This window comes from Leguminivora glycinivorella, chromosome Z, assembly GCF_023078275.1.
Source record: "Leguminivora glycinivorella isolate SPB_JAAS2020 chromosome Z, LegGlyc_1.1, whole genome shotgun sequence".
NCBI lineage: Eukaryota > Metazoa > Arthropoda > Insecta > Lepidoptera > Tortricidae > Leguminivora > Leguminivora glycinivorella.
Window position 1 is genome coordinate 29,268,553 of NC_062998.1, and position 14,268 is coordinate 29,282,820.

At 36.9% G+C, this 14,268-nt stretch overlaps 1 protein-coding gene across 8 annotated transcripts in view; it reads right to left on the bottom strand.

Moving 5' to 3' along the window:
- The window catches only part of LOC125240540 (hepatic leukemia factor), a 148,989-nt gene that overhangs the window by 49,296 nt on the left and 85,425 nt on the right, over positions 1-14,268 (bottom strand). For 2 of the 8 annotated variants that reach the window (XM_048148438.1, XM_048148439.1), the window contains exon 2: positions 8,162-8,200. The exons of 1 other annotated variant lie outside the window; for it this stretch is intronic. In XM_048148438.1, the coding sequence (XP_048004395.1) occupies positions 8,162-8,200 (39 nt within the window). Of the gene's footprint in view, positions 1-2,526; positions 2,847-8,161; positions 8,201-11,981; positions 12,079-14,268 lie in introns of those variants that run through there. 5 more of the 8 variants (XM_048148441.1, XM_048148433.1, XM_048148434.1 and 2 more) reach the window with 5 other exon arrangements.

Genomic DNA, 14,268 nt, shown 5'->3' on the forward strand with positions numbered 1-14,268 from the left:
GCGAACCCACACCAGTCGGCAAAAACATATATTTTTAAACCTACAATTATTGATTTAATGGATTACCCGCTGTGTAGTGTTGATTTGGCCCCTATAGATTTTTTTTATTGATGCAAGGCTAGCACGAACTTCGTCAACAATGTTTTTTGACGCCCGAAGCAACGGTCGATGTCTTCAAAACGTACGTTTTGGAGGTGTTCCAATCGGAGAGGTTGAAATGCTTTAAAAACTGGTATTTTTGATTAGAAAAATGTGTAGACCACATAGGGGATTAAATTTAAAAATAATAAAGCCATTTGTATCAATATAAAGTTGTTAATATTTTGTAATCCCGAATTATAAAAGACATTCCCCGTAGTAAAGTTCCACATAAAAATCTTTACGCAATTAATAAATACTTTTGATTGATATTTTTATCAAAACCACCTTGTTTCTATTTAATATATTTATATGTATGTCGACGTATATACTATTATTACAATCACTACAAAAATACGTTTTAGGTTAAATAAGGAGACTGAATGTAGGTACCATAAAGTCTCCTTAACCTATAAATGTATTTTTGTTTTGCTAGTAGATGCAATGTAAAATGTCTGAAATATAAAGAATCATCTTTTAAGTTTTACTAGTTTAACATTTAATCAAAATAAAGTATATTTGAAACTGTTAACTATATAGGTAACTGAATGAACAAGCTTTTCATGAACACCAAGAGGCGACGAGAGGATGTATTGTTGCGATCAGTTGCATTTAGTCAAAAATATCAGATGTGCGATGTCATTTATCAAACAATTATTTCAAAATCCCACTTTTTACGAAATCTTTTGTTTGTCAAAATGAGTGGCTGCAAAATCTGAAAAGTCATAATGTGAAAGGCAGCTTTAAAAATGTATTCAAGCTGTTGTGGGCGGGCCGCAAACGTGTTATTATTATCAATCTAATTACCTTATTTCGTTCCAACTTTCAACTAAAATATATAGAGAACTTGACTAAAGTTAAAATAAAATATTTTATAGCATGCACGAAATAAAGCATCAGATAATTATAAGAAGACCATGGACAGAAATTATTTTTAAATCCAATTTCTATTTAATAAGTCAGGTAGAAATATATAAAGTAGGCTGAATTGAACGTGACGTCACTCAATTCAATCTCATTTAAATTCTATATTGGCAAGTCGTTCAAGTTCGTTTTGACAGTTCTTAAAAAGAAGCTGATTTGACTAGGAGGTAAGTAGGCGCCTATTGAAAAATAACGTTTTTCCTGACATCAAAGCTTCAAACAGTACCTACGTGTTTGATCAAGTTTTATAAATAACATATTAATTATTATTATTATAATCATTTGTTTTGTCTCCACGTATATTTTTTCTGTATCTTTTGCTAAGGTGTGCCAATAAAGAGTATCTATCTATCTATATATTATAAGACATGGCTCGAACGACCCAAGAGTTTTAAAACGATGAATGGCCCGATAGTCATTCATTAATCTTCGCAGTGTCGACTCAAGAGTTTCCCCAAACCTATCGACGCGGAATCGGCTTTAGCAGACCAAATATAGCTCGTTAGTATTAAATAAAGACGCTTACGTCTCGTCGTTGATGAACGCATGCGTACGCATATATTCATACTAATGAGCGATTTTAGTCGGCGAAAGCCAATTCCGCGTCAATAGGTTTGGGGAGACCCTTAATTACTATGAAAACAAAACACCCATGACTGATGAACAAACACCTGTGCTCATCACACAAATAAATGCCATAAGGGATTTTAACTCAGGAACGTCGGCTTCGCAGAAAAGACAGTGGTTCTTTCTAAGTATGATTCAATTGATTCACTAAGCCAGACCAATCGATAAATGATAGTTTTGTTTCAATTGTATGCAGGCATTTGTTCTCAATAGGTAGTCAGACATAAATAAATTACAGGTACAGCCTGCCAAAAAAGAGAAGAAATTAAAAAAAATTCTAGATCGTATTTAGTCTCGTCCCTTTCAAATGAACATATGTGAGCAAACGGGATGACACGACTCTTCGCAAACGTATCGTATTCCGTTTTTCGATTATGGCCATTTGAAATTTCGACCTTATAAGAAATACTGTTTTGCAAACTACAGTGCGGAGAAAAACTACCATATGAACTGAAAAATTATTTTATAAATAGCAATTACATAATTGAATTCCCTAAATCACGCAAACTAAAACTAAAACTAAAATTATCACAATGTATAAGTATTTTAAGAATTGTATAAAACTGATATGTTAGTAGGTGATACTCAGACTTCCCTGAGCATTGTCTACAAGTTCTAAAACGTAAACATACTACTTGTCACTTGTCAGAATTTTTCAGTTAAGTAAATACCATATAGTATTAATATATAAATAGGTATCTTAATGTTGCTCGTAGTAAGTATATAATAGACTTTATTACCGATAGGTAATTACTTTACATCTCATAACATAATGTGTAATTTTCTGGTTGTGTTTACTAAATACGAAAGGTCCAAAACATTCGCCGAAGGGCGTACCTTGCGGCGGTTGAATGATGGGCATGCGGCGGTGAACATGGTGAGGCAGCATGAGTGGGGGCGCGACTGGCGCCGGCGGTAGCGGTAGCGGTGGCGGTGGCGGTGGCGGTGGCGGCGGCGGCGGCGGCGGCGAGAGGAAACAGCGCTCCAAGTGTGACAGCGAATGCGCGCACCAGCCCAGCGCCGCCGTGTCGGTGCCCATATCGATGTACCCGTGGCGGTCTAGCGGCCGGCGTGCGGGCCAGCATCGTAAGCACGCGCCGGCCCTGTCTGCTCTGACGCACTCAATCCTCGCGACGTCCCGGTTAACACGATATAACGCGTCCGTTCCCGAAGAAGCGCGCGGCAGGATTGAAGGAGCCGGTGGCCGAGAGCCGGGCACGCTTACAGCCACGTGCGCCGCGGCACGCTCGGCCGCAACGTGCGCCGCCCGGCCGCCACGTGCCGCGCTCCGCGCACCTCCACCGAACCACCACCCGGCTCCCGGTGCCCGACACCCCGGTACCCCGGAACCCCGGAACCGTTACACCCAGCCCCAAGTACTTGCTTGCCAATGACTCATCTCACCACCAAAACATCCAGTCTGTTTTCTACACAGGTACACATCTCTCTACTTTTCCAGAGGCATACATTTATCCTTAGGACCACTATGAGCTAATTTGGTTTAGTTCCTTCTTTCTCCATTGCATGTAATGGGTAAGCCGCTGAGAATCGAATATTATATAGCGTATCGTATCGGTACTAATTAAGTATGAGTAGCCTGAATCAACTAAACATGAGATATGGTAAGATATAAAAAATCGTAAGGTCCGATATCTCGAAACTAACTGAATGATTTGCCAATTAGATCGTACACGGCATTTTGCTAATTGCATATCTCGAGTTCCTGAACAACTATCAATTTTCTTGCTATGTGTTTGAATTACCTTATTGTTAATAATGCACGTGAAATCAGAGTTCTTTAACTTTTTTGTACTCGTACTGTATTGTGTTTACTAATCGTATTAGTTTAGTTGTTATTAGTTTGACTATTACTCATAAAAAAAATTCTGATTCCTAATGAACATTAAGATTTGCATGCATATATATGTTAACTAAAAGACTGATGAATAAAACAGGCGATGGCTTTGAAATCTATGGGATATGGGATATATAAATAAAACTCCGTGAACCTCTTTTTCGTTTTATATGCCATAGACCAGTATATTAAGTCCATCACTTTCATCCAATAGCCCAGATCATTAAAGATTTCATGAACTCTCAACACACCCTGGCGGTACTGCATTTGCATCGAGACAAGGGCAAGGGCAGCATCCGCTAGATGTACATCTTACATTTCAATTAAAGTGTCAAAAAGGCCTCTACAAGATACTCAAGGATTTCAAGTTGTAGTAGGGTTAAGAGGAAATAATTCCGCGGGAATAATGAGAGTCTCAATTACGGTTATTGCTGTAAAATGTTTACAGTAGTGCATGCAAACGAGTACCGTAAACCTTTGTAAAACAATCATGGTAATAACTATTGTATTTCATTACATCTCGCAAAAATACCTAGATACATTCACAATAAAAATCGTAATAGTAGAGGATCTGTAGAAGACCGACCTTCACCGACGTGTTTACCAGTTAAGGATAAGGCCTGCGAACACATGCATATATGTAGCTCGCATAAGTGGCATTCCAGCCATTTTCAAAATTACTGGCAAATGAACCGGCATGCAAGTATTATAAAGTACGTGGCTGGCATGCCAGTTGCTCAAGCTACATGAATGGATACCGCAGGCCTTATATTCAATCGGATAAAATAAATTTAAGATCATGAGATTCATGAGATCATGACTTAATATGGCAACCCCAATAAAAATGGTCAAGAATATACTCGTATACGCTGGCGTGTTTACCAAATGAAACAAACTCCAGAGTCCGGTGAAAAGCATATAATTATTATACTATACACAATAATTTACAATATGCAACACTTAGGTTGTCTACCTTTTTCTGCCACGTAATAGGGATTGCTGCGGTTAAACAATAAACAGGTAGCATAATTAATGACATCCTTTTGGCTACGGATATGGACTAGTCATAAAATTAATAATATATAATTAGAAATAATGTGATCCCCTAAAAAAGTTTGGTCATCATAGAATCGGGTTGCGCGTTGTTTCACATATTTATAAAGACAAGGTGTGCAGGATTCGGGGGTTCCAATGAAGGTGTTTATTTATATATATTTTCGAAAATACGTTTATTATGTAAAACAGCTCTGCATAACCTTAAAAGCTAAATGCAACGAGTAAAGCGTTAATGAAAATCGTCGCGATGTGGATTGACATACAAACCGCAGTTGATATTTTTTCGAATGAAATAGGATTTGCCTAGCATTGTCAAATATGGTAACTTTGAATTTAGGACGATTTGGATTAAAAATAGTCGACTTATGGAGCTAGATCAATTACCTATTTTAAAAACCACGTTAACAATCGTAATATCCTCGTAGATGGTTACACTACGAATTGATTGTAATTTGTGATTTTTTGGCATAAGTATTACAAAAATACTTTCGCGTGAGGTTCTTTTTAGGGTTCCGTAGTCAACTAGGAACCCTTATAGTTTCGCCATGTCTGTCTGTCCGTCCGTCCGTCCGTCCGTCCGTCCGTCCGTCCGCGGATAATCTCAGTAACCGTTAGCACTAGAAAGCTAAAATTTGGTACCAATATGTATATCAATCACGCCGACAAAGTGCAAAAATAAAAAATGGAAAAAAATGTTTTATTAGGGTACCCCCCCTACATGTAAAGTGAGGGCTGATATTTTTTTTCATTCCAACCCCAACGTGTGATATATTTTTGGATAGGTATTTAAAAATGAATAAGGGTTTACTATGATAGTTTTTTGATAATATTGATATTTTCGGAAATAATCGCTCCTAAAGGAAAAAAAAGTGCGTCCCCCCCCCTCTAACTTTTGAACCATATGTTCAAAAAATATGAAAAAGATCACAAAAGTAGAACTTTATAAAGACTTTCTAGGAAAATTATTTTGAACTTGATAGGTTCAGTAGTTTTTGAGAAAAATACGGAAAACTACGGAACCCTACACTGAGCGTGGCCCGACACGCTCTTGGCCGGTTTTTATTCCATAATTCTTTATATCGAATAGTGGTAACCACCAAAATTTCAAAGTCCTGCAACCAGCATTTATTATTATTTTTTTTCAGGCCATTGCATATTGTACCTATACTCTCCACTGGAATTTGTTTCGCTTGGTAAACACGCCGGTGGATAAAAAATTTTTCATTAACATTTAAATTATTTTCAATTATTTTTAAGCCATATCTATTACGTAAACCAAATCAAAGAAAATGAAGACTAACCTATCATCACTGAACATTTTGAATAAATAATAATGGTAGATTTGACAGTCTGTGTCGCCTCAATCCTAAGGCTAAGTTGTTTTACCCGAGTTACATTTTTACACCATGTCGTAGCAAACAAGATGATCTAACCTATGGATGCGTACAGAGGTACAATTTTAGTTATAAATATGCTATGCTATATATATAACAGTGATATTAAGATTTTAATTTTTTTTAAGTTTGGGACGTGCAACAAATAATGTCCATCGTAGTTTTTATTTTTCCTATAGGTAAGTCGGTAATTAGGTATGTAATGTATAGACGTGCAATTTTTTTCTATGGCATGAGTGGACACGCACGCAAATCTTTAACCTATTTATTCTTGTAAAAGATTGAATTGAAAGAAGGGGGAAATGTTTCATTGTTATGTAGGTTGTAAATCGTGAATGATTAGGCATATTTATTGATTAATAAGAGGCATTAGCCGGGAAAGCCTACACCGCCGAGCCGCCCGGCGCCCGTAGGCGCGCACGTGCTGTGCTTGCCGCGTTTCATGAAACGTTCTCTGCCCCCACCCAACCCGTTTCCTTTATTTTTTTACAATCCATACTAACATTATAAATGAGAAAGTGTGTGTGTCTGTTTGTTTGTCCATCTTTCACGGCAAAACGGAGCGACGAATGACGTGATTTTAAAGCAGAGACAGTTGAAGGTATGAAGTGACATAGGCTACTTTTTGTCTTTTTAAGTTTGTATGAAGCATTACGCAATTTTCGAATTTAACGCGAGCGAAGCCGCGGGCAAAAGCTATTAGTAGTTATCTGGCATTAAATAAGTGCTAAACAATTTCGCTAAAAATGTTTTTATAGGTGTAAGGTCTCTGTTTAAGCTTAGCCAAAAACGCTTTCCTACAGCCGGATTTTTTAACCTCTTTTAGGAAGATTATTAATTTTTCATTTTTGCCGTCTCAATCAGTAGGCGACTATCACCACTGATTGAGACTGCTAAAATGCACGTTCCGTTTTATCCTTAGCAAATAGTGCTTAGGGAAAAACGGAAACGTTATAGGTTCACTTTATAAATGTCCTACGATGTCTGTCAAGATGTAGAGAATACGTAAGTATGGAATTAAAATTAAACTTCCAAGATTATTTACTTACAGATACAGGCCACAGGTGAACTTTCTCAACGGAATCTAAATTTATTTATATCTCCTACTTCCCATTAACCTACAACTATGAATTATGGCTAAATAATACCTACTCATCATGCTTAGAAGGGGTCGACAAGAAATCATTATATTAAAAGCATAGGTACATAAACATAGATAATGTACTATATAAGCGATTTAACTAACACATTTCTTGGAGCTTTATTGTCTTAATTAAATATATGAAAATAAATGACATAGATGCATTAAAAGTATTCTTTAAATCAAAAACCGGCCAAGAGCGTGTCGGGCCACGCTCAGTGTAGGGTTCCGTAGTTTTTCGTATTTTTCTCAAAAACTACTGAACCTATCAAGTTCAAAACAATTTTCCTAGAAAGTATTTATATAGTTCTACTTTTGTGATTTTTTTCATATTTTTTAAACATATGGTTCAAAAGTTAGAGGGGGGGGGACGCACTTTTTTTTCCTTTAGGAGCGATTATTTCCGAAAATATTAATATTATCAAAAAACGGTCTTAGTAAACCCTTATTCATTTTTAAATACCTATCCAACAATATATCACACGTTGGGGTTGGAATGAAAAAAAATATCAGCCCCCACTTTACATGTAGGGGGGGTACCCTAATAAAACATTTTTTTCCATTTTTTATTTTTGCACTTTGTTGGCGTGATTGATATACGTATTGGTACCAAATTTCAGCTTTCTAGTGCTTACGGTTACTGAGATTATCCGGACGGACGGACGGACGGACAGACAGACATGGCGAAACTATAAGGGTTCCTAGTTGACTACGGAACCCTAAAAACCAGTATTAACCACGGGAAATATCAGAATGAAACAATACACTATGACAGGGTTTGAACTGATGTTGCTGATGGTACCTATTAAGCTTGCCTTACCTTGGAAAGGTGGTACTACATAAAGTTGCATTATAAACTCGTAAAAAAACTGTCAGCCATTAGATAATCATGTTTTCAAGCAGTTAGTAAATAACTAAAGTTACAATCGCAAAAAACTTTTAGTGGTTTAGTTCATTAAATTGAGGCATTGCATGAAAATAGTTTAAACGTATCATATCGTTATTGGGTGTTAACAAAATACTGACCGTATTTTTTGTTGAAACTCGCTCCGTGACTCAGAAAATCTGTAAAGAATAAATAAAAAATAAGATACTTAAAAATCAAAACTTTGAAATGAATGTGGGTATATGTGGGCCATAATATTTGTAGTTGTACCTACACGACACATTTTTAGGGTTCCGTACCAAAAAGGTACAAAAGGAACCCTTATGGTCCCGCTCTGTACGTCTGTCTGTCACATTTCTAAATATCTCGAGAACTACTTATGCTATCGATTTCCAATTTGGAACAGGTATGAACATTTTTAACCTCTACAAACTGAAATTATGATTTATAAAAAATATTAATTATAGAAAATGGCCAAAATGGAAGGGGGCCAAATGTAAATGTCAAGTTACTAGGTCAAGTGGGGTATCGTTAGAAAGAACTTAAATTGTACATATCAAAACTATTTTTTATAATTTTTTTGTTGTGCCAACCTAGGCTCCAGGGGGGATCATGACCCCCATGACCCCCCCTGGATCCGCGCATGATCGCGCATATCGCGTGTGATAGTTTTTCATAGAATTGGAACGAAAAGAAAGAAATACTTTATTATACATAAATATATAAATACTACACTGTATTTTTGGGTTCGACTTAAAAGAGAAGTAAAGCTTAGGTCAATACGGTTAAGTGTGCCATACGGGGATAAACGTACCTGACCTTATTACTCATTATCACATAAGATTATTCGTATTATTTATACCTACCTATATTTATTTAACCCTTAAATGCATGGTTTTTTCTTTTAACGAGAAATTAATATACAATGGTTTCTGACTAGGAAAAATAATGAAAATTTAATATTAAAAACGATGTTAAATAACATCGTTTTTAATATTAAAAGTTAAATAGGCTAAATCTTATTAGAATATCCTATAAGTAGTATATATTTAGTTATTTAGATGTAAGATGTTAAAGTGTTTGTGGATGGGGAAGAAATGTTATATGTCCAAGAATACATCTACTCGGGCCAAATAGTCTCTTTTCAGGCACGACAGGACAAGCAGGTCGCAAGACGAACCGGAAGTGCCTGGAAGAGCTATTGGTCCATGAAAGAGCAAATGAAGGGAGACTTCCCAATATATTTAAAATGAAAGCTCAGTCATGGACATGTACATGCTCTCCCCATCCTGAGCTATGGAGCACAGACTTGGTCTTTGACAAAAGTTCAGAAATCCACCCTCAAGGTCTGTCAGCGCGCCATGGAACGTAGTATAGGCTAGTTTCCTATTTATACTTAAAATAAAATATTTTATGCAGTGTACGAAATAAAGCACCACATAATTAATTAGAAGAAAAATATGGACAGTAGTTATTTTTAAACATAATTTCTATTTAATAAGTCAGTATTCCATATTTCAGTATTTCATAGTAATTCCATATTAGCAAATCGTTTTGACAGTTCATAAAAAGAAGCTGATTTGACTAGTAGGAAACTAGCCTATACTCGGCGTGAAGTTGACCGATCGCATCAGAAACACTGTACTACGCTCCAAAACACGGATAACTGACGTAGCTGAAACAGCCGCCAAGCTTAAGTGGGACTGGGCAGGGCACGTTCGTCGTATGCCGGATGACTTGTGGGCTAAAACGACAACCAATTGGGTCCCGCCAAATCGAACCCGGGGTCGCGGCAAACCTCGACGGCGTTGGCGAGATGACCTTGACGCTTTTGTTGTGAACTGGTGGGAAACGGGGCAGGACCAGGATACGTGGAGAGGGAAGATGGAGGCCTTTGCCCAGAAGTGGGACACTCTAGGCTCATAAAAAAAAATGTATGTGTATGTATAGGGTTGTAAATAGAAAAAAAACCAAATGTTTTTTTTCATAATTGTGAAAAAAAAACATGAAAAAAAACCGAGCACCTTGGTTTTTTTCTAAATATGGTTTTTTTTCAGATGAACAAATAATACAACAATAACGGTTCTTCGTGAGTTGTAACGTGTTTCAATAACAATAACGTAAATTTTAATTCAATTAACATTCAGTATACAAATGTTTATTGGGGAATCCTCGATGCTGCGTGTAGCGTGGAGAGGCGGTGGTGTTGCCAACAGTAAAAAGTGATAACTACCAACTACAGATTTCGTAAATGTTACTTTTATAAGACCAGAAATTAAAGTTATTTGATTAAATTCGTTTAATAGTTAACATTAAGTCTAAAAAACCGTATAAAAGTATTAACTACTTTCAAATTTTGAGATTTCGTACTTTAGAAAAAAACATACTCCAGAAAAAAAACTGGTTTTTTTCACGGTTTTTTTTTCATGTTTTTTTTTTCAAGCCAGAAAAAAAAACCGTTTTTTTTGCAACCCTATGTATGTATGTATTTACATAAAACAGAATATGTTGTAGCTTGTAACGTTTCATTACATTTCGCAAACCTTCTAATATAAAAACTGCAAGCTCCTTGAAGTCAAGTATTAATTAAATTAAATATCTGCACTAGTGTCAAACCGAGGGTAAATATAATGCTGATCTGGATTTTTGTCTTCTGATTGCTTTCCTTTTAACTCGGGTGAAAGTCAAGGCTTATTAATTTCACTCTCGCTCGGTTCAAAAGCGATCGTTTCAGCTGGAGTGAGCTGAGCGTCAGTCATCTCATATCGTGTGTTCCTCTGTACCTTCGTGTTACAAACAATGATGCTAATCCTTTATCCCTTCTCCAGTGACATGAACCAGCCGTTATGAACCTGAGCAAAGCGGTAGACAGCAAATAAATACACATTTCCTTTTCCACTTTTATGATTTATTTAGGCCTAAGACAGTCGTTTGATGTAATTAGCAAAACGAGAAGTTTGCGGAATAAGAAATTGCAAAAAAATCCTGAGGTCCGGACTCCGGACTAAAGTGGTTACCTACAACTCGAAAAATTTACGTAATGTCACACTTTAGTGAAGCGAGATACGATTTATTAAAGTGACCAAACATCGTTGTCATCATTTTGACACTTGTCAATTCATTGACACACATACACATATATGCATACACACATTTGACCATGCAATGCAATGGTCAAATGTGTGTGAAACAAACGGACCCTATTCGAAACTGATTGTAGGGTGACTATGAATATCGGAGATTTTTTAACATCAAATAAAAGTAACGTTCATATCTCAAATACTGGTTCGGAGAATTTTCTTATTACTTACTGATGCGCAAGCAATCCTGATCATGTCAGTAATAACAGGGGCGGCTCACTCCGCGCTTTTATCGCCGCGCTACAAGTACATGTCGGCGGCCGCGAATTCGCGGCCCATTCAGTGGTGACGACTTTCGCGCCGCGCAATAAAATTCAATGTCGCCTGCTCGCGTGCGGTCCGTTTGTTAATGTAGGTAAAAAATTAGAATGGCGGCATTTTGTGGACATCAAAGGAGTGAGCCTTCTGTACTTGTACTATTATATATTCTGTGGTAATAAGTAATCTTTATTGCTTCCATAGGTAGGTCTTAAATTAGTCCGTATTATATTCAACAATATGCCTACATTGCCTACTAACATTGAAAAAATGAAAATGAAAAAAAATGAAAAAAGTTTATTATATAAATTAACAATTACAGAAAATCGCGACCCTGTGTCCTGAGCTAGGAAACCCTGTGTTACAGGACGCAGTTTCATCACATTATTTAGTGTCCACTTCCGAGCCTATAGCGCCATCTTCAAGCTATTCGTAAAAACAATACGACAATGCGAAGCGCCAATTAGGTTCACGGTCGCAGTAGAGTTTAAACCTACTGCTAGGTGGCGCTACCAGCGCTTACACTAAAAAAGTAAAACAATGTTGCTCCTTATTGACTTACCATTGCGACTCATGGCAACTTAAATTGAATTATCTAATATGAGAATAAAACAAAACAAAACACCAACTATAACAAATACACAAATACATGAAAATTGTTAGTTAAGTTTAAAAACTAAAACTTTAATAATAATAAACTGAGGGCCGGTCACATGTGCTCACTGTGACCACAGTGTAGTTTCCTGCTATTGGATGAATGTTGTCCAGTCGATAAAGCAGAGCGGCATTTCATTGGACAAGCTTTACAATGAAGCAAAACAGAGTCCATGGGAGCACGTGATAAAGGTATAAAGACGCAGAATATTGCGCGACTTCACATAGATGGCTCTGTATGCCCATGTTTACCACTAAGACTGACTGACACTCGCCAGTACTTCACTGCGTTGTATTACATGCGAATGACATAATTATGATAATAGTCGGTCAGGCAGTGACGAGTGGTATAGCGCACGAATCACACGTGTCACGACGATTTAACGTTTTATTATTTTTGTTAGTATTTAAATACAATGGCAAATGTATTGAATTTAACTCACCAGACCTTTGTCATATTAAGTTACTTTTGTTATATTAGGCAGTTAAACTTAACTGTTAACGATTACTAAATAAAAAAATATGTATTCGTTTCCTTTAAGTTACAAGTTATAAGTGTCTTTCCCATCACGGAACAATGGTATTCCGGACCTTTGGGAGGCGTGCGCGGGGCCGAAGCCAACGCGTAGAGGCCCTTTCGACACTTTAATGAAATGTAAGGGGTACACCGAGCGGATGTTGCCCTTGCCCATATCATGGGACACACGCAGAGGCAACACCCGCCAGGGTGTAAGGACTATTTGAGAGTTAATGGAATCTAAAATGAACTGGTCTATTTTGATGAAAGTGATGGACTAAATACTGGGCTATGGATAAAAAACCGGACGCCTGCCTAATAAAACGGTATCCAATTTTATTTCCGGCAGACGGTGACTCGTCCCCACAAGATGGGCCCCCACAAAAAAGCGACATCCAAGATGGCTCAAGGGCAACACCGGTGTGAAAACTCAAGGGTGTCGAGAGGTGTACACCGCTTTCTGCCCGTTTATAAGTGTTATTATTATAATTATAACGCATATCTGGTGAAATAAATAATTTTTCACTGAATGGCGATCTAATCGTGAATTTTATTAAATGAACAAATACCTGCCTAAATAAATAGAATCAATAATTTAAATGCGGTAAGATGGCAGGCACCACAAATGGTCAACTTTAGTAAATTAGTATAAGAACCTACAAGTAAGTAGATGAGAAAAATACTAAAGTAGGTACAAATACTTGTTTTGTTTTGTAGGTATCTATAAAAATTGCTCAATTGCATGACTCAAAATTGCTCAGGAGTGAAATATGTCCAACAATATTTAGTGACCCGTTATTTTATATTGATACTAACAGGTGACATCCATAACAAATCTAGAATTAAAATTGATAATATTGCAATGGTCGATCAGGATACACTGGGTGCTCTCCATATTAACGCTTGCCATTTCAGTGTTTACCAATTAATCGCTTCTCCAGGAGAGGCATTAAAGGCATACGAACTCTTAACATTTTTCGGCGTTTGTCAGCTAACTATACGTAGAACACATTTGCCGATGCATTTTTTAACGTAGTCACAAAGGAATGAAATTTCAGGGACCCTGTATTATTTTGCGGAGCGACTTTGCTCTACTGACTCACAAATGGATTTAGGGTTCGGGTTCGGGCCGCAATTCGGAAGCGGGCAGAGAATGAATGGTGTGGGGCACTGGGGGCGATTGGCCCACTAAGGTGTAGACTGCGAATACTGCGATAAAAGCACATCGGGCGAATAGAAGGGCGCAGACGTGCCGGAATGCTGTCCGATGTCTATGAATCTTTTTCATCTTCGCCAAGTATTTGCCTTTTCATAGCCTATGACTATGACCAATACTATGCTATGATGACTATTAGGTTCGAAAAGTTTTCAATTATTTTTTAATGATCATGTCATGAGAAAATATTTGAATATGAATATTGAAATATTTCCATCAAATTGTACGTTTTTTTACCTGCTGAAATGCCTGAATATTATATTACTTGATTGAAAACTATTTTTTTTTCCATTTCATTTCATTTATTCAGTCACATAATAAACTTACAGTAATATCACCAAGTCGTTTACATGCTAAATTTCAATTCTAATATACTAATATACAATAATTTATTCGTTTTAAATACTGACGACGTTGTTGTACCACTCATACTGATACACAGGCAACCAAAATACACTAAAA